The sequence below is a fragment of the Patagioenas fasciata genome, chromosome 2 (genome assembly GCF_037038585.1).
Source record: "Patagioenas fasciata isolate bPatFas1 chromosome 2, bPatFas1.hap1, whole genome shotgun sequence".
NCBI classification, from domain to species: Eukaryota; Metazoa; Chordata; class Aves; order Columbiformes; family Columbidae; genus Patagioenas; species Patagioenas fasciata.
In genome coordinates, this window is record NC_092521.1 from 152,859,155 (window position 1) to 152,884,818 (window position 25,664).

Below are 25,664 nucleotides of genomic sequence, written 5' to 3' on the forward strand. Positions count from 1 at the left end.
AATCCAGAATTTTCCTTCTTTCCTCAGGCAGCTGAGGGATGAAAGGCCTCTGTTGCTGATCATCTCCAGCAGGGCTTCCTGGTTTCATCTCCCATATATCCTCACAAGGGATCTGGAGGCATGTGTAAAAAGCGGCTCTTGCCCAAGATCTGCTTATGGAGGGATTTTCTGGATGGTCTCTCCTGTCCTCCAGTGTGCCAGAACTCGAAGTGTGCATGGACCCACTGCTGAGCATGAATTCTGGCTTCAGGTGCCTGAATGTGCAATGCTGCCCAAGTGTCCATCCGACAAATTAGTCCTGGAAGTCACGCCTGCCCCTTCATCATGGAAAAAAGGAATCTTTTGGTCCCATTTACAAATTCCATGGGGTGCAGGAGAAAATACCACATTTCACTTTAAGATATGCACACTCAGAGACACACCTGGAGGCCTCCTCCTTCCGGGTGATTTCTGACTTCTGCTCAAATCTGCACTTCTTCACAAACACTGCAGAGGAGGCTAAAAGAAGATGCCACAGTTAATATCAGAGTCTTGCTGCAAGGCTGGAAAACAAAACCTAGCTGGGGTAGCAGTGGCATGAAGCAGTGTAGAAACTGAGACAGACCTTCCTGAACATTTTCAACATTATTTGTGTCATTTTCCTTCCCTCAAATGTGGCTCTTTTGGCAAGATGAGTTATTGATGTGCTGCAGCCAAAGATGTTTTAATATTTCTGTAGAAGAGCCAACTTAACTTCAAAGGGTACTCCTTGCTTACTTAAAAAAATCTTTCCATACACAGAAAATGCTTCATCTTTCCCTGAAAATAACCTAGTGCATACATGAAAACAGTTTTTGGCTAACTCTGGCTGAGACAGTGAAACCAGGTTTTCTGTTCTTTCAAAACCACCTACACTCAAACCCACATGGTTGCAGCATACATGTCCCTCCACAGCAGGTCTGCAGGGCAAGCAGGGAGCCAGTTAGACCATAAATCCTTGCATGGGGAGGTTGGACAATTTTTTGAGCACATCCCTTTGTGGGAGCCTTTGCCAGCATCCCTGGTGATCTGGTGTTGCCACCTCTTGCATGCCATAAAGCACAGCCTTGGTCCCCATGGTGCCTGGCTCCTGTTGGAACAAGATTCACACTGGAGACCACATTTATGGGTGACTGTGATGCTGCTGTTGCATGCAGCTTTGACAGGTATCAGCTATGCACAGCTGTCTTGTCTCTCACAATTCACTCTGAAGCACCCCTGCCTCTCCTCCCTCTGACAGCCTCTCTCCAGACAAACCCACCTTCTCCTGGACACAGCTCAGACTGACCCTGCAGCCGTGTCACACCACTGCTCAGGTGGCACGTGGGGCTGCCTCGCACGGGAGGTGTGGGGTGCAGGTGAGCAAAGGCTCGTGGCTGTGGCAGCAGCTCGCCTCCTCCCCAGTGAGTCACCCTGCCCCAGTATCAGTCGGCAAGGCTGTTGCTGGTGGCCAGCCTGAAGCAGCACGAGTGTGCCCATGGGACCTAGTGAGCCACTCCCAAGGTCCGGCTGGACTTTTTTGGGGCGTTGCTGAGTTTGGCCAGCACACACTGTTTGTAAATGACTTGTTTTCCCATTACCCAAATGATTAGCTTAGGATGGTGACAGTTTTAGACATGGACCTCACTGGGCCTACCCTGTAAGAAATGGATGCTCAGGCTTCAGATAGTGCTTTGGAGCTCATTTACTGGGAATGTACAAAGTCCTTTCTGCCTGGGCATGGGATACAAAGCAAAGCATAGGAAGCAAAGCCCTTGCCTGCAATACCTGAGCCTGCCTTGGAAGCCACTGGCAGCCCCAAGGAAAACTGTTCCCAGCTGTACACACCTTTCCAGTTTTGACCATGCACAGAACCATGCAGATCCTACTCCCCAGCCCTTCCCAACCATTCCATTCGGTCTTCTCAGCGGCTCTAAGTGGTCAGACCTCCAGTGTCCCTTCCCCAGCTGCCTCTTTGCTTCTGCCATTTAGGCAGAAGAGCAACACTTTGGTTTCCTCAAGGTCCCAATGAAGGGGCTAGTGCTCAGCCAAGGGCATGGCAAACTGCTCTGTACTTCTACTGCAGGCTCTTTCAAACCTCCGCTTCGGTTAACATGGAAGATCATTTGACTCACAGGCAAGCAAATACTTATTTCTACTTTCAGTTTGTCTTCCAAGTCTCTTCTACCCACTGACATTTTTACAGGATTAGAAGAATGAGGGCCTGATTTTAGAAGGAGTTAAGAAACCTGCAAAAACCAGGCAGCAAGTGAGGTGTGGGAGAAAAAAAGGGGGCCAGGGAGCGCAAAGATGCAGCAGCTACAAGCAAATGGAAAAAAAACGGACTTTGACTTTGCTCTTTTCCCCCATGTTGTTTCAAAGGCATGACCTAAACCTGATCTTCCTTCACAAACAGCATGAGGAGCTCAGCATGTCTTCAAATTATCTCTAAACCTGCCACAGGCTGCTCACACCAAGGAGCCCTGCAGAGAAGCACAGTGGTGGGCTCAGGCTCAGGGCCACAGGCTGATCTGAGCACAAGAAACCTGCTAAGGCCAGGAGGATAGAAGGTACCTCTGGCTCTCCAATTTCATCAGCTACTGCAAACAGTGCGTTTCTCCGCACACTTGCACTTTCCATAGCAATCAGCATTCCCCCAAGAGAAAACGAAACCGCACACCAGAAATCAACACGGAGGCAAACCGTTTGCAAAATCCCACAGCTCAGCACAGACCAGCCATCCCTCTGGGGCCTGTGCTGGCAGGGTTTTCCCACCATCCCTTCTCTTTCCCTCCCCCTCACCTCCAGTCTTGATTGCTCCAAGTGCACAGCTGCTCAGGCAACCAGATTAGAGAAACAATCTCTCCCCTCCCAGGTTATTTCTAACCCAGTTCATTCCCCTGACCTAATTTCCCAGGCGGTGCCACAAACCGGTGAACCTGCACAGTGCAGGGGTGAGCTGCTGTGGGATAGGCGTGAGGGATGTGGTGTGCTTGGGATATGATGTGTTGCTCCAGAGAGAAACCCCCGCTGAGCTGCAGCCTGAGGCTCCCCTGGAAAACAGTCCTCAGCTATTAGAAATCTCACAGAGCTGGTGGCAACGCCTGGTGTTTGGTGCACCTGAACAGCTCTTTGTTGACTGCGTACCGGTCCTCTGAAGTGATATTTACCACAAAGCGCCATCTTGTTCAGGCCTGTGGATGTACCTATACAGAGCTATTGGTTCACTCAGCCGAACCTTATCGTCTTCGTCTGCCAATACATTCTCCATAATTACTTTAGACAACCAGTTCACTTATTACTTGTGTAGCGTGAAGATACATAACAGCCGTATCGTCATATAAAGTGAGCCTATCATCATATAAAGATTTCCACGTTAAATCATTTAACTGGGTGGAGAAGAGGAGGATGGCACTGAAGAAAAAAAAGAAAAGTAAAATCAGTGTAACATTTTTCAAGCAGTAGCAGTCTACAATTCCTACATGGACTTCATGTAGGCACTTGATAGGTATTTGTGTAACATCTAGTCACTATTTGGTGGGGATAAATACCTTAATTTTATAGAAGGGAAACTGAGGAAGAGATTTTAAGCCCACCTCCAGTTACCTGAAAAGCAGCTTCCTACTAATTCTGCATATTTCATTGAAGACCTAGAGCCTTCAGCAGAAGACAAAAAATTGAACCCAGGTCTCTCAATGCAAAGGAGAGCATCCAGACCATTAGGACACATTTTCTTTAAGTCAGTCACACTGAAATTCTGATCCCTGAAAATCCTGATCACTAAAGCCAGTATCGATATGAAGAGGCCTCCCCTACACAGCTCTCACCAAAGCAGCCAGTTATCTAGAGATTTTGCACGAAGTACTGGAGCAGGTGGGTTATTCCCAGCAGGATTTTTTCAGCAATTAACATCAGGCCTGAAGTGCTGTGTGTTGTGTACAACCATGTGCAACATCCACACAGTTGAGGCGTGTTGGGGTCTGAGAATGAGATTTTGTCAGAGACGCTCATCGTCTGTTACCAAAGTCCAAAATCCATCAGCAATGACCTTGACTCAACTCCCCAATAAATCAAATGATTTGTGTAGCATACCTGGGCCATGGTAAGGGAGATTGACCCAAATACAGTCACAGCCCCACACTGTTTTGCAAGATGAAAAAACAGAGTGACCACATCTCAAGGCACTGAGCTGGATTTATTCAATTGACCATATCAGTATCAAACTAGAAATCATCTTTTTAAGGTCACGTGTTAGGAACAGCATTAAATATTAGACATATGAAAAAGAGACTGTGCTTCAGAAAAGATTCAGTGTACAACATACATAGTATGCCATTTTAACACAAATGCTTATGAAGGGTCATCCTAAGCATCAAAGAGAGTTTTATAAAAGTTTACGTTCTCATCCGATGGGATGTACAGAACTATGCAGTTTACATAGTTTTACTATCATCCAAAACATCATGTTTCAAATGTATGAGGCACAGCAAGAACAACAGAATTCTATTTCCATAGGAACATAAACACAGCTTGTCATTAATGACACGCTTTCCAAACCATAGCACTCGCAGTAATTATACACGTGTACAATTTTAAAGTATTTAAAAGCAAGAGTCTGGAGCCTGCCCACTGATACCAACATGGAATAACATTTGTTCTGCCCTTGAAAACCACCCAAGATACCCTTGCAGTAGCTGCAACATAGGAAGCAGAGTCACTGCTGTGCTTTGTCAGGGCAGGCTTGCTGAACTGTTCCCAAAGGTCACCAATACGGCCAGTAAAGGAGTCCCTACGCCCACAGAGAGGGGTAACAGCACCCTGCTTAGCTCTGACAGCCCAGGGAAAATGCAAAGTTAAAACACATCTGTAACCAAGGGATGCTTTGGCTCCAGAGATAGCTGATAGAAATTAGCTCAGCTTAAGGGAGGCCCTGATTTCTGTTAAGAACGACCACAGTCTCGCCAGGTCTCAAAGACAGAACAAGACTGAACTGGTCTTTAGTTAAATCAAAGACTTTTTGTTTTGGAAGGGTTTTTTAAGGACAGCTTAGAGAGACTAACTCTTACAGCCCACATACTCAACTTTTTTTTTTTTTTTTATGGCAGTATTTGCAAGCATTTATTACAAGTTTTATAAAAGTGCAAGACCCAGCACAGGAGGATATCCTGGATTAAGATGTTCCCAGCAGTGTTCTTTTTGCCATCTTCTTGTTGGTCAACCAGCAGGCGCATGAATATCGTTGCTTGGGATCAGCTTATCAGAGCCCCTAAGGGTTTAGCTTAACCATCTGTACAGTGAAACACTATTCACATTTTACAGCCTACTATGGCAATATTTTTATGTACAAATTTGAAAATCGTCTTAAAAATAAAGTTTTAAGAGGTAGAGGTCCGTTTCTGGCCTGCTGAAACACAATGTTACTGAGTCAGTCGTATTCTAAGGCTGGTGGTCCCCTAACAATATTGAAGTAACCAGCTAGAGCTCCAAAGTCTATGTAGAGTGATCTTTGCCTCTTCAGCAGGTCTGACTCTTCCATGCTCCCAGTACACAATGAGGAATCTAAAGAGAAAAGAGACAAAACATGTCCTTATTGCACAAATTGCTACATTAGTTCAGTTTCACAGTTGCAGACATTACTGGAATAATTGGCCTAATATTTGATTGTATTTATCTGTGGTTTAGAAAGCTTCATTTTTAAGGACAACATAACATCAACCTGATATAAAATAAAATATACTAAATCAAACCACAACTCTAGGGAAAAGAATGGTAAGCAGTTTGCTACTGCAAACAGCAAGTGTGTTCAACCTCTATCAGCTGGGACAGCTAGGCAGAGCTTCCTCATCCCCTGAGCCACAGTACCAAAGGAGAGTTTGGTGCAAGGAAAAAAACCTAACCAAACAGCTGCTTTCTGCCAGCTGAGAATTCCCCTCACTGCAGGGGAATTTTAATCTAAACAGATGACATCCTCTTTGTGTCACTGGGTGTGACAACACAGAACAAATATGGGACCATCACCCTCAGACTTATTTCATTTTAAATCAAGGTCTGAAGAAACCAGACCTGGTGTGCAACAGCAGAACTCCCATGAGTACTTGTATAATGATTGTCATGGAATCTCAAGCACCTAAACTAAAGTTCCTCTTTGATGGTCCAACATTTTTTCATCTTCAAAAGAATTGATTCAGATGGCCTGGGCTGGTCAAAGGACACCCACAAGGCAAAATTCAGAAGGAGCAATGCCATTCTGGATGCAAAGGCTGTGACTGATTTAAATGTTAAGTGGATTTGTTGAAACAATTATGCATTATAGCACCCAAAACTTTGCATAGATATCTTTTCAAATACCTACCACAATCATCACTTGTCTGGGATCAGTTTTTAAATGCCTTTGGCAGGACCCACCTCACATATTTTAGAAATAGAAGAAAAGCATTTCAAAGTCTGTTAGCAGGTTGCTGGCACTATATCTCCCTTGTGCTTAATATTATCAAGGACACACTGAGTTTTCTAACTGGTCCATGTGTTATCCTTCATAAATCACTTATTAATGCACAATGGGAGCCGTGTTCTATCCTACAGTCATTTATGGTTTTAAAACAAAGGGCTTGTACTGTTGACACTCGGTAACATTACATTTATGGTTTTTTGTGTCTTTTTCTTTAAGGAGGCAAAAGGTGTTGGATTTGGTGGTGGTGGTTGTTGGACTTGTTGTTGTTTTTAACAAATCACTAGTATCAATAAAACATCTCTAGTGCTGTGGTAAAGTAAGGCAATTTTGAACAGCAACCTATACTTCAAGAGGAACTGCCCTGAATGACTGCCAGAGCTTTTTCATGAGCCCTCCCAGAGCTGCAGAATTCAGGCTAAGTTCCTCCCCTGTTGAAGTCAATGGGTGTTTTACATAACACTTAATAAGCTCTGGGCCTGATCTCATCTGATTGGGATTTTTATTGGTCTCTTTCCAGATGCTTCTTGAGTTTCATTTGTTTATAAACACTCAGTCAAATCAAGTTTTGACACCAAGTCTGCACAGTGCAAAGTAAGTAAACTTGATAGCATTACCTGTAATGTTTTCTGGCAACTGCAGCTCCTTCCTTGCGAGGAGTCTTTTCCTTTCAAACAATGCAGAGTCCAAACTCTGGCACCGTGGCTGTTCCTCTGGGGGTGGGTGTAAGGCTTCATGTTTCAGTAAGTCTGCTGCAGACAGCCTATGATTAGGATTCCTTTCTAGAGCTGCTTCTAGCAATTCTCTCATGGAAGTGCTGCAGTCTTCAGCAATGTCCTCTAAGGGAGGAGCTTGCTTATGTATCTGTTGAAATAAAAAAGACAATTGAAACAGTTATTCCAGAAACCATGGAAGAGGAAGTCACAGATAACCACATGAGTGGTCTGGGAATTCCCCACTTACAGCTCATCACCTTCCTAAGCTGGGCTGATCAATCAGAACAGAAGATGCAACTGCACAAAATCCACCTCTTTTAAAAAGGAGATTTTATAATAAATTTTAAAACTCCAAGCAACCCTAAAATCTGATGCAATGCAAATTCACCAGGTTTCTGTACTACATGGGATGAACCAGAGAATCATATTTGCCAGGCTCCAGTTAAGCTGCAACTTCTAACCAGAACAGACAAGCTGAACACAGATGGGCTTGCTTCATTGAAGTTTCAGACTGTTGAACTCCACCCTTGCAGTAAACCCAAGGTCTGTAAGTTGTAACACAAACCACAGAGGACTCCATCTCAGCCTCTGTCCTCCCCTAAGGGATCAAAACCCACTTCTTCCCTCCCTCCACTGCAGCAAAAAGAATGATACCATCTCTCTGACAAATATTATGATAGTTTTTATATGACTGGAGCTTTCCCAACAAAAGTACAGGAAACCTTTCAACTGAAACCAAACTACAGCTTTGCTAAGGAAAGACACTTACAATATAAAGGTAGGACGGATATGCAGAACGAGGATATCTGTTCACCCAGGGTGGGATACCAGTTTGCATATGAATAATAGTAGCTCCCATGCTGTAGATGTCTGCTTTTGTTGTATGGCCTCTGCAGAGGATAACTTCAGGGCTCATGTAAATCTGTGAAGAACAGTCAAAAAAAGATTAATCAATATGGGAATAAAACAAGCAAAGACCAATTGTGACATTTTGTGATCTGGGAAACTTCTCTCTGAAAGCATGCACCCCACTAGTACCTGCAGCCTAAAGACCAAGCACCAGCTGGGGAAAACACTTTTTGTTCTGTGCATTCCCACAACCACAGGGATTTTCTAGTCTGGCACCTGGACAAACTCATACTCCAGGTTTGCCCTCACCAGACAGGCACGGCTCAATGGCTAGGGGATTTGGTTGAGCTGTGAGAGGCTGAGCTTCAAGCCGTGACTCTGCTTCGTTCAGCTGGGTAGCAGGAACCTCTTCCCTCCACAGCAAAAAGAGGTGCCTGAATCGCCAGTTTGTTTTGCTGGGTGCTGCTGGGACTGCTCCATTCTGCTTGAGTAACATGGGTGTGCACCAGGCTAAGGAGAGAGGGTGAACTCACTGCAAGCCATTCGGCTGGGGGTCCAGTCCTCAAACCCTGTGGCATTGGATGCTCCACTGGGCAGAACTGGGAGATAGACACCCTCCTGTCTTCCTTACTCTTCTCCTCTCACCCCGTTATCCGATAATCTGCATGTTGGGGCATTACCCTAAGAAATGGGATGGTGAATAACAAGCGAGGTCTAAGGTAATGCACAAATTACAAGCCAGGTCTCTTAAGTCCTGCTGGGTACCCTTTCCACCAGGTTACCCCCAGAGCAGCTATTAAGGCAAGCATCCCTCTTCCATCCTTTTTTTTTAAGCCAAAAATTCTAATCTCTTCTAATCCAAAATACAGTATCCATCCAAACACTTCACATTTGCACTTGGCAAGATTCTGAAGAAGGATCTGGTGGGAAGCTCTTGCCAGCTCTGAGTGCAGCTGGAGGAGACCCAGAGGGCCAGGGCGCAGGAGCCACAGCCTTTGCCGGGCAGGAGCTGCCCACACGGCTCTGCCACCACCGACTGAGGGAGCTGTTTTCAACACAACGTGGGCACAGCCCACAACACACTTAGTTAACAAGCTACCCTGCTTGCTTCTTGTTTCTACTTTTCCCTCATCCAACTTCCCTCTAAAGTAGCCAAGAAGAATTCAATTATTTCAAGTCATCCTGCCACAAAGAATCACATTAAAAGCCATGAACTGACACAGGAGCAGGAAGTTAAGTAATCTCTGCATAGTTTGACTACTTATTACCACACACTGAGAACGACTGTAGGGCTCATACAAATTCCAAGGAATATTTCCCAGTAAATCACATACCATATCTGCAAACAGTGCTTCAGATCAGAAGTGCGTGCAAAGGTTCAGCAGGTGTCTACAGTTGCCACATACTCCTATCCATTGATTTCCTCGTGGCTAAGATTAGAGTAAGTGTGCCTGCACTCGCCACCTCTAAGTCTCATTAGGAGCAAAGAACAGAATTTCTACTTTTGTTAAAAAAACGTCATTAGGAAATACAGTGCAACTCAAGTGAAATCTATATAAACAAAAAGCAGCTATATTCTTGAGAAAAAAAAGGAAGCTGGAGCAAGAACCTGTCCGCAGTTAAAGTCAAAGTATGGTCAAGGTGCATCTCGATTGCACAGGGACAAAACATTAAAAATGAGATGTGCACCAAAGCTGTAATTTCAAACTGATTTAGACTGGCCTAAGTCTCTGTTGCCACCAAATGAGGCAGCTAAAGCCCCAGTTACCTTCCCATTCCCACTCTTTCCTGCTGCTGGGCTGGCACTTGTCTGCCAGTCAGACCAGAGACACAACCCAGTTAAAACCTGTCCCCTTCTTTGTGCTGTGCTAGTTTTAGTTTAGCATTGCTACAAATAAGTCACACCTTCCACATTCCATAAACCTTAGCAGGTAACTTTTTCCTCCCCTCAAATCGTTTTAATTGAAGTTAACATTTTAACCAGGTGACAGAAGCCTAACAGAAAATGTAGCAAATGCCTAGAAAAAGTATTTCCTGCAGAGTAGTTTCATCACAACCATGGTGTATTGTGCTCTGTGTGTCGTACACACACTGTTCAGAAAACCCAGGCTTTTCATGCTACACCAACTAAACAAAATTTAGCTATCTTTCAATCATTCTGCCCAGAATTGTGATTATTTAAACAAATAAGATACAGTACTTTCAGACTCTGAAGGGTCAAGATCTTACTTTGAAAAACGTCAAGAAAGCCAGTGCTATCAAAGACTATGGAGGGCACTTGGGAGTGACTGAATTATGTAACCCACAAAGCTGAACATGGGCAGGGTGGAGAAGAATATGCCTTGGAGGAAGACTGTGAGCAGGAAAATCTATAGACCAGCATTCACGACATTCCTATAAGGCTTTGACTGCTATTTGAAAGCCTTCTTTTCCAGCGCTCCCTCTGCAACCTTACTTTTGGCCTGCAATGCTGCAGCAGAACGGCAGGATTGCCAGTTCCAAGGACAGGCTACCTGTTCCCTGAGACAGCAAACACCAAGCACCACCATGTTTCAGGGCTGTGGGGATTATCGGTTTTCTGAGGACGTGACTGCAGGCGCTCAGTAGTGTGGGACAATTTTCTTCCTACTAAATGAAGAACTAAGTGTTTTTTGCAGTTGTTCTTACTAACATGAACTTGGCCTGTTCTCCAACAGCCACGAGCAGATCAGCACTAGTCCAGTCCACAAACCTGGAAATTTCCTGTTTACATACATCTCCATTCTTGGGAAATACCCCACACGGGCTTCCAGCCCATTCCCACAATTTTTCTTATTCTCATTAACACAGCACACAAAAATCCCTCAAACAAACCAAATCAAAATAAATAAACCCACAAATCAGGTACATCAAATGCCAGAAAGCATGTTGCCTCCAGCACAGTAAGCATTTTAAGCTCTTAATTCCCCTGACTAGAAAGACAGCGAAAACAAATCTTCAAGTATTTTCCCAAATATCTTGAAAACAAATAAACAAGTCTGGCCTTCTGTGAAATGTTGGTTTATTGCATTCCTCCAAAGAGTGAAATGCTCTTTGTCAGTTACAGAAGTATGTCCTCTAAACACATGCCTATGCTGTGGAAGACTGTCCAAATGCTAAGCACCAACATTTGGGCTGAAGTGTTTCCTGTAAAGAACCTCCTCCAGCAGCAGAGAGCATGCAAAGCCACATTGGCAGCAGCTACCCAAGCTAATTGTTGCTGCTTGGCTGTTTGCTAAAGCTCCAGCCCTGGAAACACCTCAGCGTGGGTGTAGCCCAAGTGACATGCAGGACCTCTGTGCATGTTCAGAGCCAAAGTCACTGAAGACACTCACCTCCGTCCCTGTAATGCCTAAGTAGTTTACCAGATAATCATCAGCCATGCCATACATAACCTCCAAAGGACAAGAGGGTTACGTGGGGATGGGGAACAGAGCTTAGAAATACTAAGGGACGAAATCCAAAGGTCTGTAGTTTCTGCAGTTTCACAGGAGGAATCAAACTGCTGTGTTGAGCAGGTCACCCCAGTCCGTAGCTCGTATCTCAGAAAAAAATCTTTGCTAGAGCAAAGAACCAAATTCCAGTCTGAAGTGTCCCTGACCAGCAGCTGATTCACTGCAAACAACCCTCCTCAGAGCACTGTTTCTTGACTTCAGTGAACCCCAGTTTCTCTGACTTCAGATTTAACAGTCACTAACAAACAGGACTGCAGAGGAGGTGACATGGCTTTTGAAGTATAACACCTGATTCTCCATTCATCAAGTTGAAAATAAAAATCTAATTGAGATTATATTAATGCTTGTTTGCAACTTTTTGGTAAGTTTTATAAAACTTTTTTGCCCAAGGTTCTACTCTCAAGCTCCAAATTTCAGCCTAAGCATCACAACCATCAGAATAACACTGAGGGCTTTTGTCACTTCAGCTTCTTACCTCGGTTCCTCTAAGGTCTTTGGGATAGTAAATGTCTTCAGTCATTTGAACACTTAGGCCAAAATCCACCAGAACAGCCTTAGTTGACATAAAGACAATGTTGCTTGCTAAAAGAAAAACACAAATGACAGCATTTAAGTTTCTATCATGTTGGAGGCATTTCTTTTACAATGTCTGTTTCATTTGGATGTTAGCCTGAAACAGATTAGCACAACCAGTCTCTATAGCTGACATAGTCCTCCTAGCTAAAACAGGTCTGTTGGTGATTAGATCCAATTTTAAAACTTATCTTAAAAATAAAACTGGAGTGGTTTACGCAAGAGAATAGTCAATGTTTGGTCATTTTCCTAGCTTAAAAAAAAAAAAGAAGAGAAAATGCCTGAGGGTAAGGGAGGAAGGTAGAAGACTGGCAGGCACCTCAGTACAGTGAGGCTTGAAGATTGATGGTCTCCAAGGCGAAGGGCATGCTGTGCAGGTCTGTCTGCAAACAACATAACTGTTGGTCACCAAGGGGTTTCTCTAATGATTTAAATGAAGAGAGAAGTAGAGTGTAACCGAGGCCCCTCCACAGCAGTTGCACCAGTGTCCTGCACTGGTCAGCAAGAGTGGCTCAGTGTGATGACAACAGTCAGACTACGGCTGCAAAAGTAATAAAAGGTGAAGAGTTCTAAACTCCCACAGGATTGCAGCAGTATCTAGGAGCTTAATTCACTTTCCTTCATAAAATTCTGCCCAAGGCACAACTTGGTACTCAAAGACTGTCTTTGCAGTTGTATTTATGAAGGTAGCACTCTATTTAAGCCTTGAGAAATTCTTGTTTGCTGTTTCAGAAGACATGGACAAATGAAGTCTCCAACTCAGAAAACAGAAACACATTTTCTCCCAAAGGAAACTGTGGGTCATTTTCAGTCTTGACAGTGCCCACCATGACCATCCAGTGGGAGACACAGGTTTGATTTCCACAGTACCAGTTCCTGAGGCAAACCTGCACACAGCTGCCTTCTTGTCAGTGCTACAAAACTACGTAAATAAATCTGTAATTTCAGGGATACCTTTGAAGATATAGATTTTAAACACCACATAAAGGACAGTGCAGAGGTCCACACTGCCACAGAACAGCAAGCTCTGCTGCCTGTTTGGGACTGCACCAAGCCCCAGCTTCGGCTGGGTTTGGACTAGTGTTCCTCCCACCTTATGATTTAACCGATTTCCAAACAGGGTTTAAAATGAGTGGCAGCACTGAACTGCTCCTAAGAGCCAACAGAAAATCCTCCTCCTCCCTTTCCTGGCTCAAGGGAGTCTTTCAGTAAAATCCCCATCTCCTCCTGCATCAGATGGACAGAGGCTCAATAGCGGTTGGTGCAGTGAGGAAGAAATCGGACATGTTTTGGAAACAGTCTTTTCTATAGATTCTGCATGGCAAGGGAAAACATCAACCCTGGAGGCCACCAGCCCCAGGCAGCCACCTCAGCTCCTGCCCTGCATCTAGTAACATAGAAAAATGCTGGAAAAAGCAAAACACACTCACAGCCACCACATTCACAATGAGCTGGTTCTCCTATCCGCTATCTAGATGTAGTAGGTTGGGTTTTGACTGGCTTGGTTTTTAAGCCTCTTAATTAACGTCATTGTTACTGTCAATTACAACAAATCCACGGGCAAGACACTACAAGCAAGAAAGGACAAGGGAAAATTAAGCAGTTTAATAGTTGTAAGAATCTCAAAGACTTACAACTAAAGTACTGATCCACATTTAGTAAAAACAACGCCAAACTGAGATCAAAATTTAGCAACTCCTGATAATCATCTTTTGTCAACTATTTATTACAACACTTCAGTTTGAGTATTTCTATTTTAAACCCTCAAGTTTAGCAAAAAATTAACTCAAGAAGATAAATATCTCCATTAGAGGCACTGTTACTAGAAAGGCAGAATTTATCTGTCTGCAGCAGGAGGAGGTGCTGGGGGAAACAGTATTTAATATTAAACTTAATGTAATGCATTAACATTTTAAACCATTTAATATTAATGCATTAAAGTTAGATTTAATATCAAAATGGCTTGATTATTTATACATGCAAATACCCAGGACTTTTTAAAAGCAAATATGTACTAAAATTTGCCGTAACTGTTGAAAGAAAAACACAGTACAAATTATGTATTTAGTTCCAAAGTGGCTCAAACTGAGGAACAGCCACGCAGAAACATAAAACCTAGAAGAAGGTGCAAGCATAAGGTGGGCATGGAAGCACTTAGGATGAATTTATATAGAAAGAAGGAAACTTCTGGCTTAACACAGACTCATAGTTTTACTCATTTTCTTTAGGCTTTTATTTCAAATTGAATTGCTCAAGAAAGCCAAACAAACTATGACTTTCGAATCATCCTCTCCGCTGAAGTGAATTAATAAACTGTATAAACAGCTCTTACCTCCAGAACCTGACCTTGCCACTTGTTGAGCGCTATCCATCCCTCCCTCCCAGAGATGGGAGGCCACACATCCCAGGCTCAGCCCCAGGCTCCCCACCAGAACCCCAGCCCAGCCTGGACCAGAAACCACCCCAAGGAATCACACACACATACGTTTGATATCGTGGTGGATAATCCTCTTGGAGTGGAGAAAGTCAAGTCCTTTCAGAATATGCTTTGTCACCCAAATGATTTCAAATTCTCTCATAGGACCACAACTCTCCAGCTTTTCCATCACAGATCCTCCCTCTCCAGCTTCCATAAAGAGATGGATTGTCTCATCCCACAGAATAGCACCGTATAATTCAGCAATGTTTTCATGACGGAAACATGCCTGTATTTCAACATCCGATGGTTTGAACTGCTCCACTGGGACCTAAGACATTGAAACAAGACCACAGAAAAGCAGTTCAAAAAACAGGTTATCCATACTAACATTAGTTATCTTATAGATTTAAATGGAAGAAGGAAACAAAGCACTCCTATCCACTTGTTAAAATACAGAGCTTTATTTTGATTCTGTGACTTGTTCTTCATTTCCACTTGACACACCACTTGTTTAAACTTGAGAGAGTTTCTGGAATCGTGCCCAAATAAAAAGCACAATCTTCCAGAAAAAGCAATGTAGCAAGAGCTATTCCCGTCAAAGTCCAGTAGTTATGCAAAAGCTCTATGCAAACTTCCTGGTGAAGGAGATAAAAATCCCTCTGCTTTTTCCACTAGCTTTGTGCAGTCTCCTCAGCTCTACCAGAACTACACACCTGTTTCACACGTGGATCAGTGCTTGCAACACACAGCACACTCTGCAGACTAACCATGCTCAGGACCATTACTGACCTCAATTCAATCCCTATCAGCACTGTTTTATGGCTTACAAGAAATTAAACTTGCTTTAAAGTGAGCACCTGGCAGCACTATTTCTTTAAAAAGTACTGACTGCAGATTGCTAAGACAATAAAAGCAGTGTTTGCTTACACATAGAAAGGCTACTGCCACTCTTTTTACTCTCTTTCTCTCAGACTTGTGGCTGTGAACCAAATAATATTTTTATCGCAATGAGAAATACTGGTTGTATTTTCAGAAACATTAGGATGCTTTAATTCTACAGTAGTTTATGCAGAAACAGTAAACTAAATCTATCCCCATGTAGATACACTGGCTGCAAGGGAAGGACATACAGCTGCCTCCCCAACTTCTTCTCACACAGAAGTATTACAGGTACTTATTCACGAGCTGGGGGACATCAAGCAATGCCTCAGTTGAGCTTTAACTGGCCCTAAATATTTACTGCTCAATTCAGAATAGCATGCTGAATGGTGAAGTTGAAAGAAAATGTTGGCTTGCATAAAAATAGGGCAATGCTCAACAGTTTTCTTAAGACACCGCAACCTTAAACTCAGTCAATGCCCAAAACACAATTAGAGTTGCACATAAGCTGAGCTCTCAGGGACATTAACGGCACTGGAGTAAAGAAAACTTAAGTCTAAAGACCCCAGTTAAAGGATGAGATGCTAACATCATCTGCAGCCACAGCGTTTTGCTCTTGCCTTCATCAGGGATGTGACCTCATGCTGATATCTTACCACCATGAGCACATCAGGAGAAGTAGAAATTCTTCTACCCCCGCTCCGCCACAGGCCTGCCCACATGGCAGTTACACACACTTCCACATACTTTCAAAATGCAGAAACTTTTGCAGTCCCAGACCCCAAAAAATTAAAACAAGTTAACAGTTAAAACCACGCATTTTTCCTACCTTGTGTAAGCCGAGAAAACCAAGACCATCACCAGCCTAACAGTGGAATTTGATGCAGTCATATTTGAAAGTACAGTGTATATATTACGTCATACAATATTTGCTCAGAGATTAAACTACTGAACTAACATACCAGTTTGCATGCCATTCGTTTCTTGGTTTCTCTATCTTGGGCTAGGTACACCTTCCCAAAAGCTCCACGAGGAATAAAATCAGAGCCAATGTTCCTGTAAGTCAGCTTCCACGGAAACAGGAGCACATCCGAGTCAATTTGATAGCGCCCATTCTTGGGTGTGATCTGTGGAGTTAATTGAAAAAAAAAAAAAAAATCACAATGAAGTTAAAACTACTTCAAGCCAAAAAAAAATAAAATACATTGCTTATGTATGTGCCTGATACACGTGATCTGTCCAGCAGTCTTTATTTAGAAACACCAAATGAGAACAGCATGCGAGGCGTGGCATTCATTCACAGCCCAGGCATCCACGTTTCTCTCCAGTGACTAACTTATGAAGTGTAAGTTGCAATTAATTGTCTTGAAACAACAACAACAGCAGCTGGGTTAATGAAGTTACCCACCTCTTCTTATTAAATTCACCTGCACGTTTGCCCTTCCTGTAATCTGCTAACTTGTTATGCCACATACCTGTTACTCACATGCTATCTTATAGAATGTGAGCAACAGTTTCAGCATTTCCTAATATCACATGTACTGCTAGAGGAACACGTTTTGATTTTTTTTTATCTTGTATCAGAGTTTCTGCTGCTTAGTAAAAGGCCGAAGAAGCCTGCCATGATTTTATCAGCCACATTCTTCTAGTTCAAAAAACAAGCGTGAGTCACGGTGTCTGCTTTAGGTGGGTAACATTGGGAGCTTTGGTTCTCTATACTGTCAACAAGGTGAGGAGGGCTCCTCCAAGAAGCAATTCAGAACATCTAAGTCAGTATCTTGTTCTAAATCTACCTGCGGAACAGCTGCCCAACTCTGCACATGACAGAGTGACACCAAACTCCCAACTACAGCCATGTGAGTACTGCTTGAGGTTTGATTTTATTTCTTCAGTCTCTTAATATTCTCTCAGCTAAAGAGTAAGTTATGTTTCCTGTGAACATGCTTCTAATTAATTCAGGGATATACACTATTGTCAGCATCTGGAATATCATTAGCCTGTTTACTGCTACTTTTGAAGATACGTAAAAGCAGATCAAGGATATTTATCACTTCGTAGCTGTCACATGGCCTCACGTACCCAGCTCTTCAGCTACCCTTTTTAAGATAACAGCATATTAGGAAGATTATTTGGTTTATATTTCTTTTTAAGATGTAATGCACATAGTCCTTCTGTGCTTTAACTACATGCTTTTCAATTAGCAAAGTACCTTCTTGACTGCTAAAACTGTCATTTTTGACTAGTATCTACATGAAATAAAGTTTATTATTCAAAGTTCTTAATTTTGAGGAGAGTAAGTTCTTCACTGTTAGGGGGTGTGTGTGTTTTAATAAAAAGTATTTTGCTTAGAATATGCAGAATGAGCCTCCCCTTTACTTATCAGCACCAGAATAAAGCCTGTAGCAATCCGTACATCTCACCTACGCACTTCAGCATGTCAAGGGGCTGAGACTAACTAATCCATGTGGGTTGCACCTGTCCTGGAGAGTAACACAGACTCAAGTGGAATGGATTTGCAGAGCAAGAGAGCAACAATCGCCACGCTATTCACGTTTTCAGGAGGCTTTCAGGACTAGTTCCTAGCCTGGTCCTGTGCCGTGAATCCTCTTTTGTGGCTGCAATGCATCCTCCAGTTTAGTTTCAAGGAATCCCAGCTTGCAGATCCAGCACTCCAAAACCCTTCGTGACATAAGCCCTGGTGCAGTCAGAGAGGGTCACCAAGCAATCAGAAACACTCCTGCTCCTAACTAAAATGCTGTAGATATTTACAGTGTAGTTGCACATGCTGAAATGCATGTACAGGTAATGCCCCATCTCCAATCCTCAGTTGCTTAATAGGATCACATGCACCTAATAGTACCTGGTTCATACCAATTGTATGCATCTATAGAAATAATACACAAGCAAAACAGCCATGAGTATGTAAGAACAGTGTCTACCCTAAGTATAGGAAACATTTAATATTAGTAAATGTAATTTCAATGTCAGAGTTTAAAAAGTGACTTTTGCTATACTGCAATGCTCCCTCCAAATCAGAATAAAACAATACCCTGTGCTATTTCACACCTGAGTAACCAGTTAAGCCTCCAGCAATCAATGTTCACATATAAAACCTATTACATGCAAGATATTTAAGATGATAGATGTGGAACATCTTAAGAAAATAAAGCAGCAACACAAACATATATGAACAAACTTCCATTTCACAGTTGGTTGTTTCCAGAGCAACTGATTTTAACTACAAGTCAAATAAAACTAATACCTACAGATGCTTGTAGAACACCAATAATTCTAGGAAAAAACAAATGTATCTCAGAACAACACATCTATACTTGAATTTAGCAGTGTGATATTACAAAATATTGCAATTCTGAAAGTCACAGTTGATACTATACTTTTTTTCTCCTTACATTACTACTTTTCACATTTCATGCAGTTACAGTGAATTCAGTAACTATAGCAAAATAGATCCTAGACCTTTATTTGAGAATTTTGCATAATAAACTCTTTTTACTGCCTGAACACAAGACAGTGGAAAAGCCTGTCTCCCAAACCTGTAAGCCATCATAGTTGTGCCTTTTGTTTTTTACTCCATGTCTCAAGTTTGCATTCAGTGTTGGGAAATGTTTTCTAATCTCCAGGGATACCAACAGGCAACATAGAGTGGATCTTTCTGAACAAAAGCCCTTTCTCCATAGCTGCTGGATACTGCAGGGACTAGAGTTGATGACCTCAGAGAACCCCTCCAGTTCCAGGATTGCACAGGGAACAAGAGCCTGGCTGTTACTCCTGGGACTGGGGGTGATCTTTAATTAAAGTCATTAATAACTTCCAACTCCTAAGGTCTACAAATTTTCAAGTAAAAATAAAAGAGACATACCATATTCAAGAGGATTCCAGATTCTTGCTGTCTGCATCCTTTAAATGGTTTTGCAGTGTTAGACACCTGATTTGCAAAAGCAAGAAGGTCTTCGACAGTCCCATATTTGACAGAGGACATAAAAGAAACCTCCCTTTCACAAAAGAGTAAAGATTCCGCACGTTCTTCATTTTGATTTGCCTCTTCACACATTGTAATTAAGCTGTCTTCGTAGACTTCAAGGTCTCCACCTGGATAAAGGTTCTCCATGATGTCTATCACCTCAGACATATTTAAATTAGTTAGCAACAAGTCAATCTCCTCTTTGTTATCACTACCCGTGCTCATATACTCCATTACTGTCCACTTTGCAAAACCACTCCTGAAAAAAAAAAAAAGAGACAAACAAACCTGAAGAATCTTTTCACCTAAATTTGTTCTAGCAAAGTAAGAATGAAAAGAAGGGATCAGGGTGATAGACAATTCATGATTGTACAGTTACATTTTAAATCATTAATTTGTATTACGATCATAACTGGAAGACTGAGTGAAAAGAAACCTCCCCTGTCATTCATTCATGGATTTTACTTTGACAATGGTTTTTGCTAGAGGAATGGGGACGGTATGGAAGCACAAACTAGTTATATTTTGCTGGATATGTAAAAATGAAGGAGCACCCTCAAGACAAATGATGGAATTCATTATCTGGAAATAAATGACAAAGAGCTATAAACATACTAAATTACTTTATCCCCAGGTTTTTATGAGCAATTTATGTGATGTGTCCAGAAAGAAGGTCATGGAGCAAGATCATTCCACTACTAATAAGCATCTGTTAATATAATTGCATAAAGCATAAGTAAGTCACCACGTGAGATACACAACCCATCTGTTTTTTGCAAATAACTGACCAGAACTAGATTTGAACTGAAATTGTCACCAGTTTCAGAAGTCAGAAACTAAGCTATCATAAAAGCAATAAGCTTTTGAAGCAGTTTTTAGCAGTTTGTTCTACCCTCACTATTCCTAACAATAACTTTTTAAGATCAATCTTGACCATTTTGCTGAAATGGACTTTCACTAATAGAAACTGGATTTGACATCCCAAGCAGCCCTTTCCCATCCCAGGTTCCTACTTTAAGCCAGAGAGAGTTACTCTATTCCAGTTAATGCATGTGCATGGTCAGTCACTAAAATACTCACACAAATAGTTTTCAACATGTAAATGTCTAGGAGCACTTACCTTGTATTTATCCTAGTTGCATCACACAAAACCATCAAAAACGTCTCAGTATAATCCCTAAAGACGTCATGTTTCTTGAACCCGTATTTACCACTGATGACAATTTCACACCGTTCTGTAGCAGTCTATTAAAAAAGCAAAACAAATAAAGCAGTGGCAGACCAGCTCAAGCAGAAAGACTGGTTTATACTCATATGATCATTTGCTTCACAGGCTTCATGGAAAAAAAAAAATACAAACCAAACCACTAGTAACCACAAGGCTGAGATAACAGGTTTTTTTTTTTGGCAAAGAAAAAAAGATGACAGTTGATCATTCAGACTTCCAAGTAGTAGTGAAAAATAAGTTTTCCATGGTTAGGTCCCAGGTTTTCTTTCTTCTGCCTCATACTTTTTAATAGCAAAGAAGGTAGAAGGATCTCCTTTTCCCCTCGCAGAACTGAGTATGCCCTTATTTAGACAGCTCTCACTTCCCTTTTCCATAATCCACTGCAACTATCTATTTTGGGCAAAAGATAACAATCAGACCAAAAGATACATAAAAAAGAAAGAAGAAAAGAAGCAAGCACGATCTATCTCAAGGACAAGCAGCAGACTCAGTTCCCTGAGGCCATGAAGCAATGCCGTTTACCCAGGTACAGTTTTTGGTTATGATCATGATCTTTCTTACCCTCCCCACACAGACGTGGAAGCTTTATGGCACATATTTCTCATGGGCTGGAGTATTTACGTCAGCTCTAGCGCTGAACAAAACCGAGTAAAATGACGTGGCTCACTGGGCAAAGAAACTCAGCCCACATGCTGCGAATTCGAAAGGCAGGACAGGACAGCTCAGCAGCTGCAGCACAGGAAAAGGCGAGGGGACAGACTGCGGTGCCCTTTTCAAACCCTGGGTGACAGTGGCGGAGCAGCACCATCTCCCCCCATCCCCCTAGGATGGACACAGTGACTTTCACGAGCATTCTACACCAGTTCACCCAGCCTCAATCAACCTGAGAGCACCCCTAGCATTAGGGCAGGCAAGTAGGAACTGTGTGGTCGTCAGCACTACTCAAGCAGGGAGCACCCAGACTCTGTACCTGGGTGCTGAGAGGTCAGGTTTTTCCAACCTACACAAGATTTACAAGATGCTGAGGGTGTTTTCTAACCCCTAGCATCCCACCTTCCTGTTCTATGCCCAAGCTAAAGGCTGTTAAAATTGTTTACTCTTCATTATAAAGGAAACGTCTATGTTTCCCCACAGCAAGACTTTTATTCGTTGCTTTTTCTGGTGCTGAATTAAGAGGGGTAGAGAGAAAAGAAACAGTCCAGTCATAAAAGGAACTGAGAGACTGTATGTGAGAAGTCAGGTAAAGTCAGAAACTAGTCCTCAGGGACTTTCTGAAGAAAAACACAAGCCTCCAGATGCTCTAGTCTTCTGTGGATAGAGACAAGTTCGTACCACGATTAAACTAATTTGCTCTCTGCTAATGTTTTAATGCATAAAGCAACAGTACAGTTTAGACCAAATGCAGCTTTCTGTAAGTACCAGCTCTGCTCTGTTCCTCAAAATGTTCCGAAACTACAGGACAATACTAACAACACCCTCAACAGTTTCACTACTATCAAAAAGCTCTGAATGACAAGAAAAAGTGCCTATAACCGGCATATTCTCAGTTCTGTGCTGTCAGTGCTTGAGGAAAGCTGCAGACCCTTCATTTTTCCCTACATCTAGCAAATTCTAAACACTAAATGTTCAAATAATGAGCAGCATCTAGTCTCTTTAAAGCTGATTTTTAAAATTACACAGCAAATTATATATTATATTTCCACCACTGGCAAAAAAGGTGTCCAGTTAACAATAGGGAATCCCTTTTCTTCCCTAAAAACCTCTACTAGTATCTGTGGTAGGCACCTAAGTAATGTTCTAAATCATATTATACAATTCAGTTAAATGAAGAAATTACATCACTAAGTATGTTTTACTTATATTCTCAGTTTAAAAACCGGTTACCTATGGTGGGAAAGTAAAACTAAATGTAAGCACTTAAAACAGCTGCTAAAGCACAAGACTCTTCAGTTCTGCCATTATTTCAACATCATCACATGAGTAATTTGCAAGCCAAGAGTTTATTTCTCTATTCATCACAAATAGCTTTTCTTTAAACTTCTTTTTCTGAGAAGTGTGCTGCTGGAGAGCATCCTTATATCCACCTTAACAAAATAAGAGCAACTGGATACCAGACTTGTGAGCCCCTGTGGGATTTGTGTGTCAAGGATCAACAAAACAAAACAAACAAACAAAACTACAATTTTATTTTTTTTTTTAAAGAACTAAACTAACCAAAAACTGCACAGAATGGCTCAACACAATCACTCCCCCATAATAAAGATTCATTGTGCTGTTTTTAGGGAATAATTTTCAGGGTCTAAGTGGAAAGTAATTTTCCGTCAGCGATTTAAAAAAAAATAGTAATAATCCTTATTTGCTTTGAACAAAAGTTATTGACAGATCTTGAAAAGCACAGTTGCTCTGAAAAAAAAAAAAAAGTTCTGCTGTTAAGGGACAAGAAACTGCAACAATTTCAATCTCTCCATCACGTCAGATTTCCACTTGGGGAACAGAACAAGCCACCCCGGAGCGCAGCTGAGGGGTGTTTCGTGTCCCCTCTGCCCCGCAGCCCCCCGGGGCCAGCGCAGGTGGGGATAGACGGGCCGGGGTTGAGGGCGGCCGGAGCCCGCTCAGCTGCAGCCCCGGCACCTCCGTCCCCCGCCGCCCCCTCGGGCAGCCGTGCTGCCCCCCAGCGCCCTCCCCGCCCGGCCCCGCTTACCCGCAGGACGCCAGGAGAGGCCGTGCAGCCCGTCCGTCCGTCCGCACGCAGCCACCGCCGGGGCCGCCCGGCCGGGAGCTGCGGGAAACTCCCGGAGGCGGGGAAGGGCGCAGGTGGCGCTGCCCGCCCCTCGCCGGGGGCGGGGGACCGGGGCGGCTCCCGCCGAGGTTTCTGTTTCGGTTTCCCGGAAGGTGGGAGCCGGTGTCGGGCTGCCCCGGGCCAAGCGCAGCCCCAGCTCTGCCTCTGTCCTCTGACCTGGCACCTCCCGACGGCAACTGCGTGTCGCTGGCTCGTGGCATCGGTGAACCCCTTCCCGCAGCCCCTCGTGTCTCCGTGGGCAGCATCCGCAGCCAGAGGGGAGCCAAGCAGCTTCCTGCGCACATTATCAGAACAAAACTTCAGCTGAAACTCCGGGGGAATTTAGGACAACAATGTGAAGGATTTGTTAGTGGCAGTAGGATCAAAATACTCTGGGTTACAATAGCATGAGTTTGCTAAGCACTAAAATTGGGCAGGACTACATTTTATTTCACAGCCAAAAGGCAGTAACTTCTGCAGGACTGTGCTGCCCAATAGCTCCACTTCAGTGAATTAGATTTTAAGAAGAGAAATGGCACGTCTTGGATAACCAAAACCAGTTCCTGCGGCACTAAGAGCTAATGGCTCCAGCCTGTCTCCAGATCTCAAGAGACACAAGTTGTACTGTCTGTTTATTATCTTCCCTATAATAACTATTTGCTTACTGAAGTCAATGGTAAAACTTTCATTATGAAGTTTCAGGACTTGCCTTAGGCCTCAGTGTTCATTACCAGAACACACAATTCCTCTTGTGTTTACATTATCCAAACACATTGACTTCCCTGTTTAATAGTTATATGTTTGCTGCCTACGTTCAAAATTGTCCAAAGCATCGCACAAATGATGGCGTGAAATGTGCAGGGATTCAGAAAGACTCACTACCTGATTTTGTTTTCCTTAGCATCGTAACTTAGTACATGGAACTCTGCTAGCAGGGTTAACCTCCGATCACACATGACTTCTTCTCAAAAATACACAGATGACATTACAAAACCTTCGTAAAGAAATATGTGTCCTCTTCACTGAGCTTCACCTTGTTCAATTGCACTATTTGGTTCATTTGCTAAGAAACACCTGTAAAAAAAATGCAAAAAAGTTTAAGATTATTAAAGGAAGAAAAACCTGAGGAAGAAAAAGGGGATTTAGGAAGAAGGTAGGATACAGGAGAAGAGGTAAAAAGGAGAGAGGCCAGGCCTAGGAGAGGGTGGAATTGGCAGCACCTCGAAAGTGGGAGGTTAAGGCTGAGTAACACCTCCTTAATGTATAGCAGCTCTCATGCCAGGATACCTTAGGTATCCTCTTTCAGGAACTGGCTTGGGTTATTAGTTTTTCCTAAACCCACAACTAATTTTAATGAAACCATTTTCCTCTTTTAGACCAGCTTCAAAGGGAAAAAGAGGAGTTTCTCCCCACATCAATGAATTTAAGAAGGATAAGTCATAGGATTCCAGAAGAAACTTGCATACTTACCATGAAGAGACAGAGAAAACACAAGTTTCTGCTCCCTGGCATGTGTACATACAACATAAACTGAAATGTAGTATTTTAAAAGCAATCTACTCTCTGTCTTCTGGATCATTCTGGGATACAAAACAAGGATAATAAAGTTGCAATAATTGTCTAAAAACCCCGACTCACCCAGAGGCTACTAAGTGTGTAGCTTGGCAGTGAAGACCTACTAACACACCAAGCAGCCACATGGCCCCTAACATACACTACAGATGTACCCACATTTTTTACGTGAATTACTGGTTTTAAATACTAAAGAAAATGACGCCTTCTCCATTCCCTATCCAGGGAAACACACAGCCGGACAATGACAAGTTCCCAGGTGCCCTGCAGCTCTGTGCCTAGCCGCCGCGGAACATCGTCTCCACAGTGACCCTGCTTGTGTCTCCCTGGTGCGGGACCTGCCACACCTTTATTACCCTCCAGGTTCCACACGCACCCTGACCCTCCTGCCCTCAGCCGGCGGGGCTCACAGAAGGGCAGCCGCAGGCCTGGGAGACGGACATGCAACAGGGCCAGGCCGCTCCGCGCTTCCTTGCACCGGGCAGGCAGCTGCCGGCCCCGCACACCCGGGGCCTCGCCTGGGCAGCTCGGTTTGTTCCCTCTGCCCAGAACAGACGGCTGCCTGCACCCGCACCCTTGGCTGGCCGGTTGGGTTTGCCCGCTCTCATACGCCCCAGGGGCACCACCAGCCTTTCCCAGCCCGGCAAACGCCGCGCTGGCGACCTGAGGACAGCCGAGAGATCCGGCAAACTCTGCCCCAGGCAGAGGAAGGCTGAACCTCACCGGCCGCCGTCGAACACGGTGCACGG

The 25,664-nt window shown here is 43.3% G+C and overlaps 1 protein-coding gene across 1 annotated transcript; it reads right to left on the reverse strand.

Annotated features, from left to right (window-relative positions):
• Window positions 1-4,173: 4,173 nt before the first annotated feature.
• On the reverse strand, window positions 4,174-25,649 carry MAP3K8 (mitogen-activated protein kinase kinase kinase 8). Its single transcript, XM_065831622.2, is given in 13 exon segments — window positions 4,174-5,556; window positions 7,063-7,309; window positions 7,931-8,083; window positions 11,959-12,065; window positions 14,542-14,803; window positions 16,317-16,481; window positions 19,235-19,595; window positions 20,457-20,581; window positions 23,266-23,294; window positions 23,297-23,523; window positions 23,525-23,638; window positions 24,226-24,417; window positions 24,814-25,649. Coding segments are annotated over 12 exon segments (1,998 nt in total). The 5' UTR covers window positions 24,300-24,417; window positions 24,814-25,649; the 3' UTR covers window positions 4,174-5,422.
• Between the last annotated feature and the right edge of the window lie 15 nt (window positions 25,650-25,664).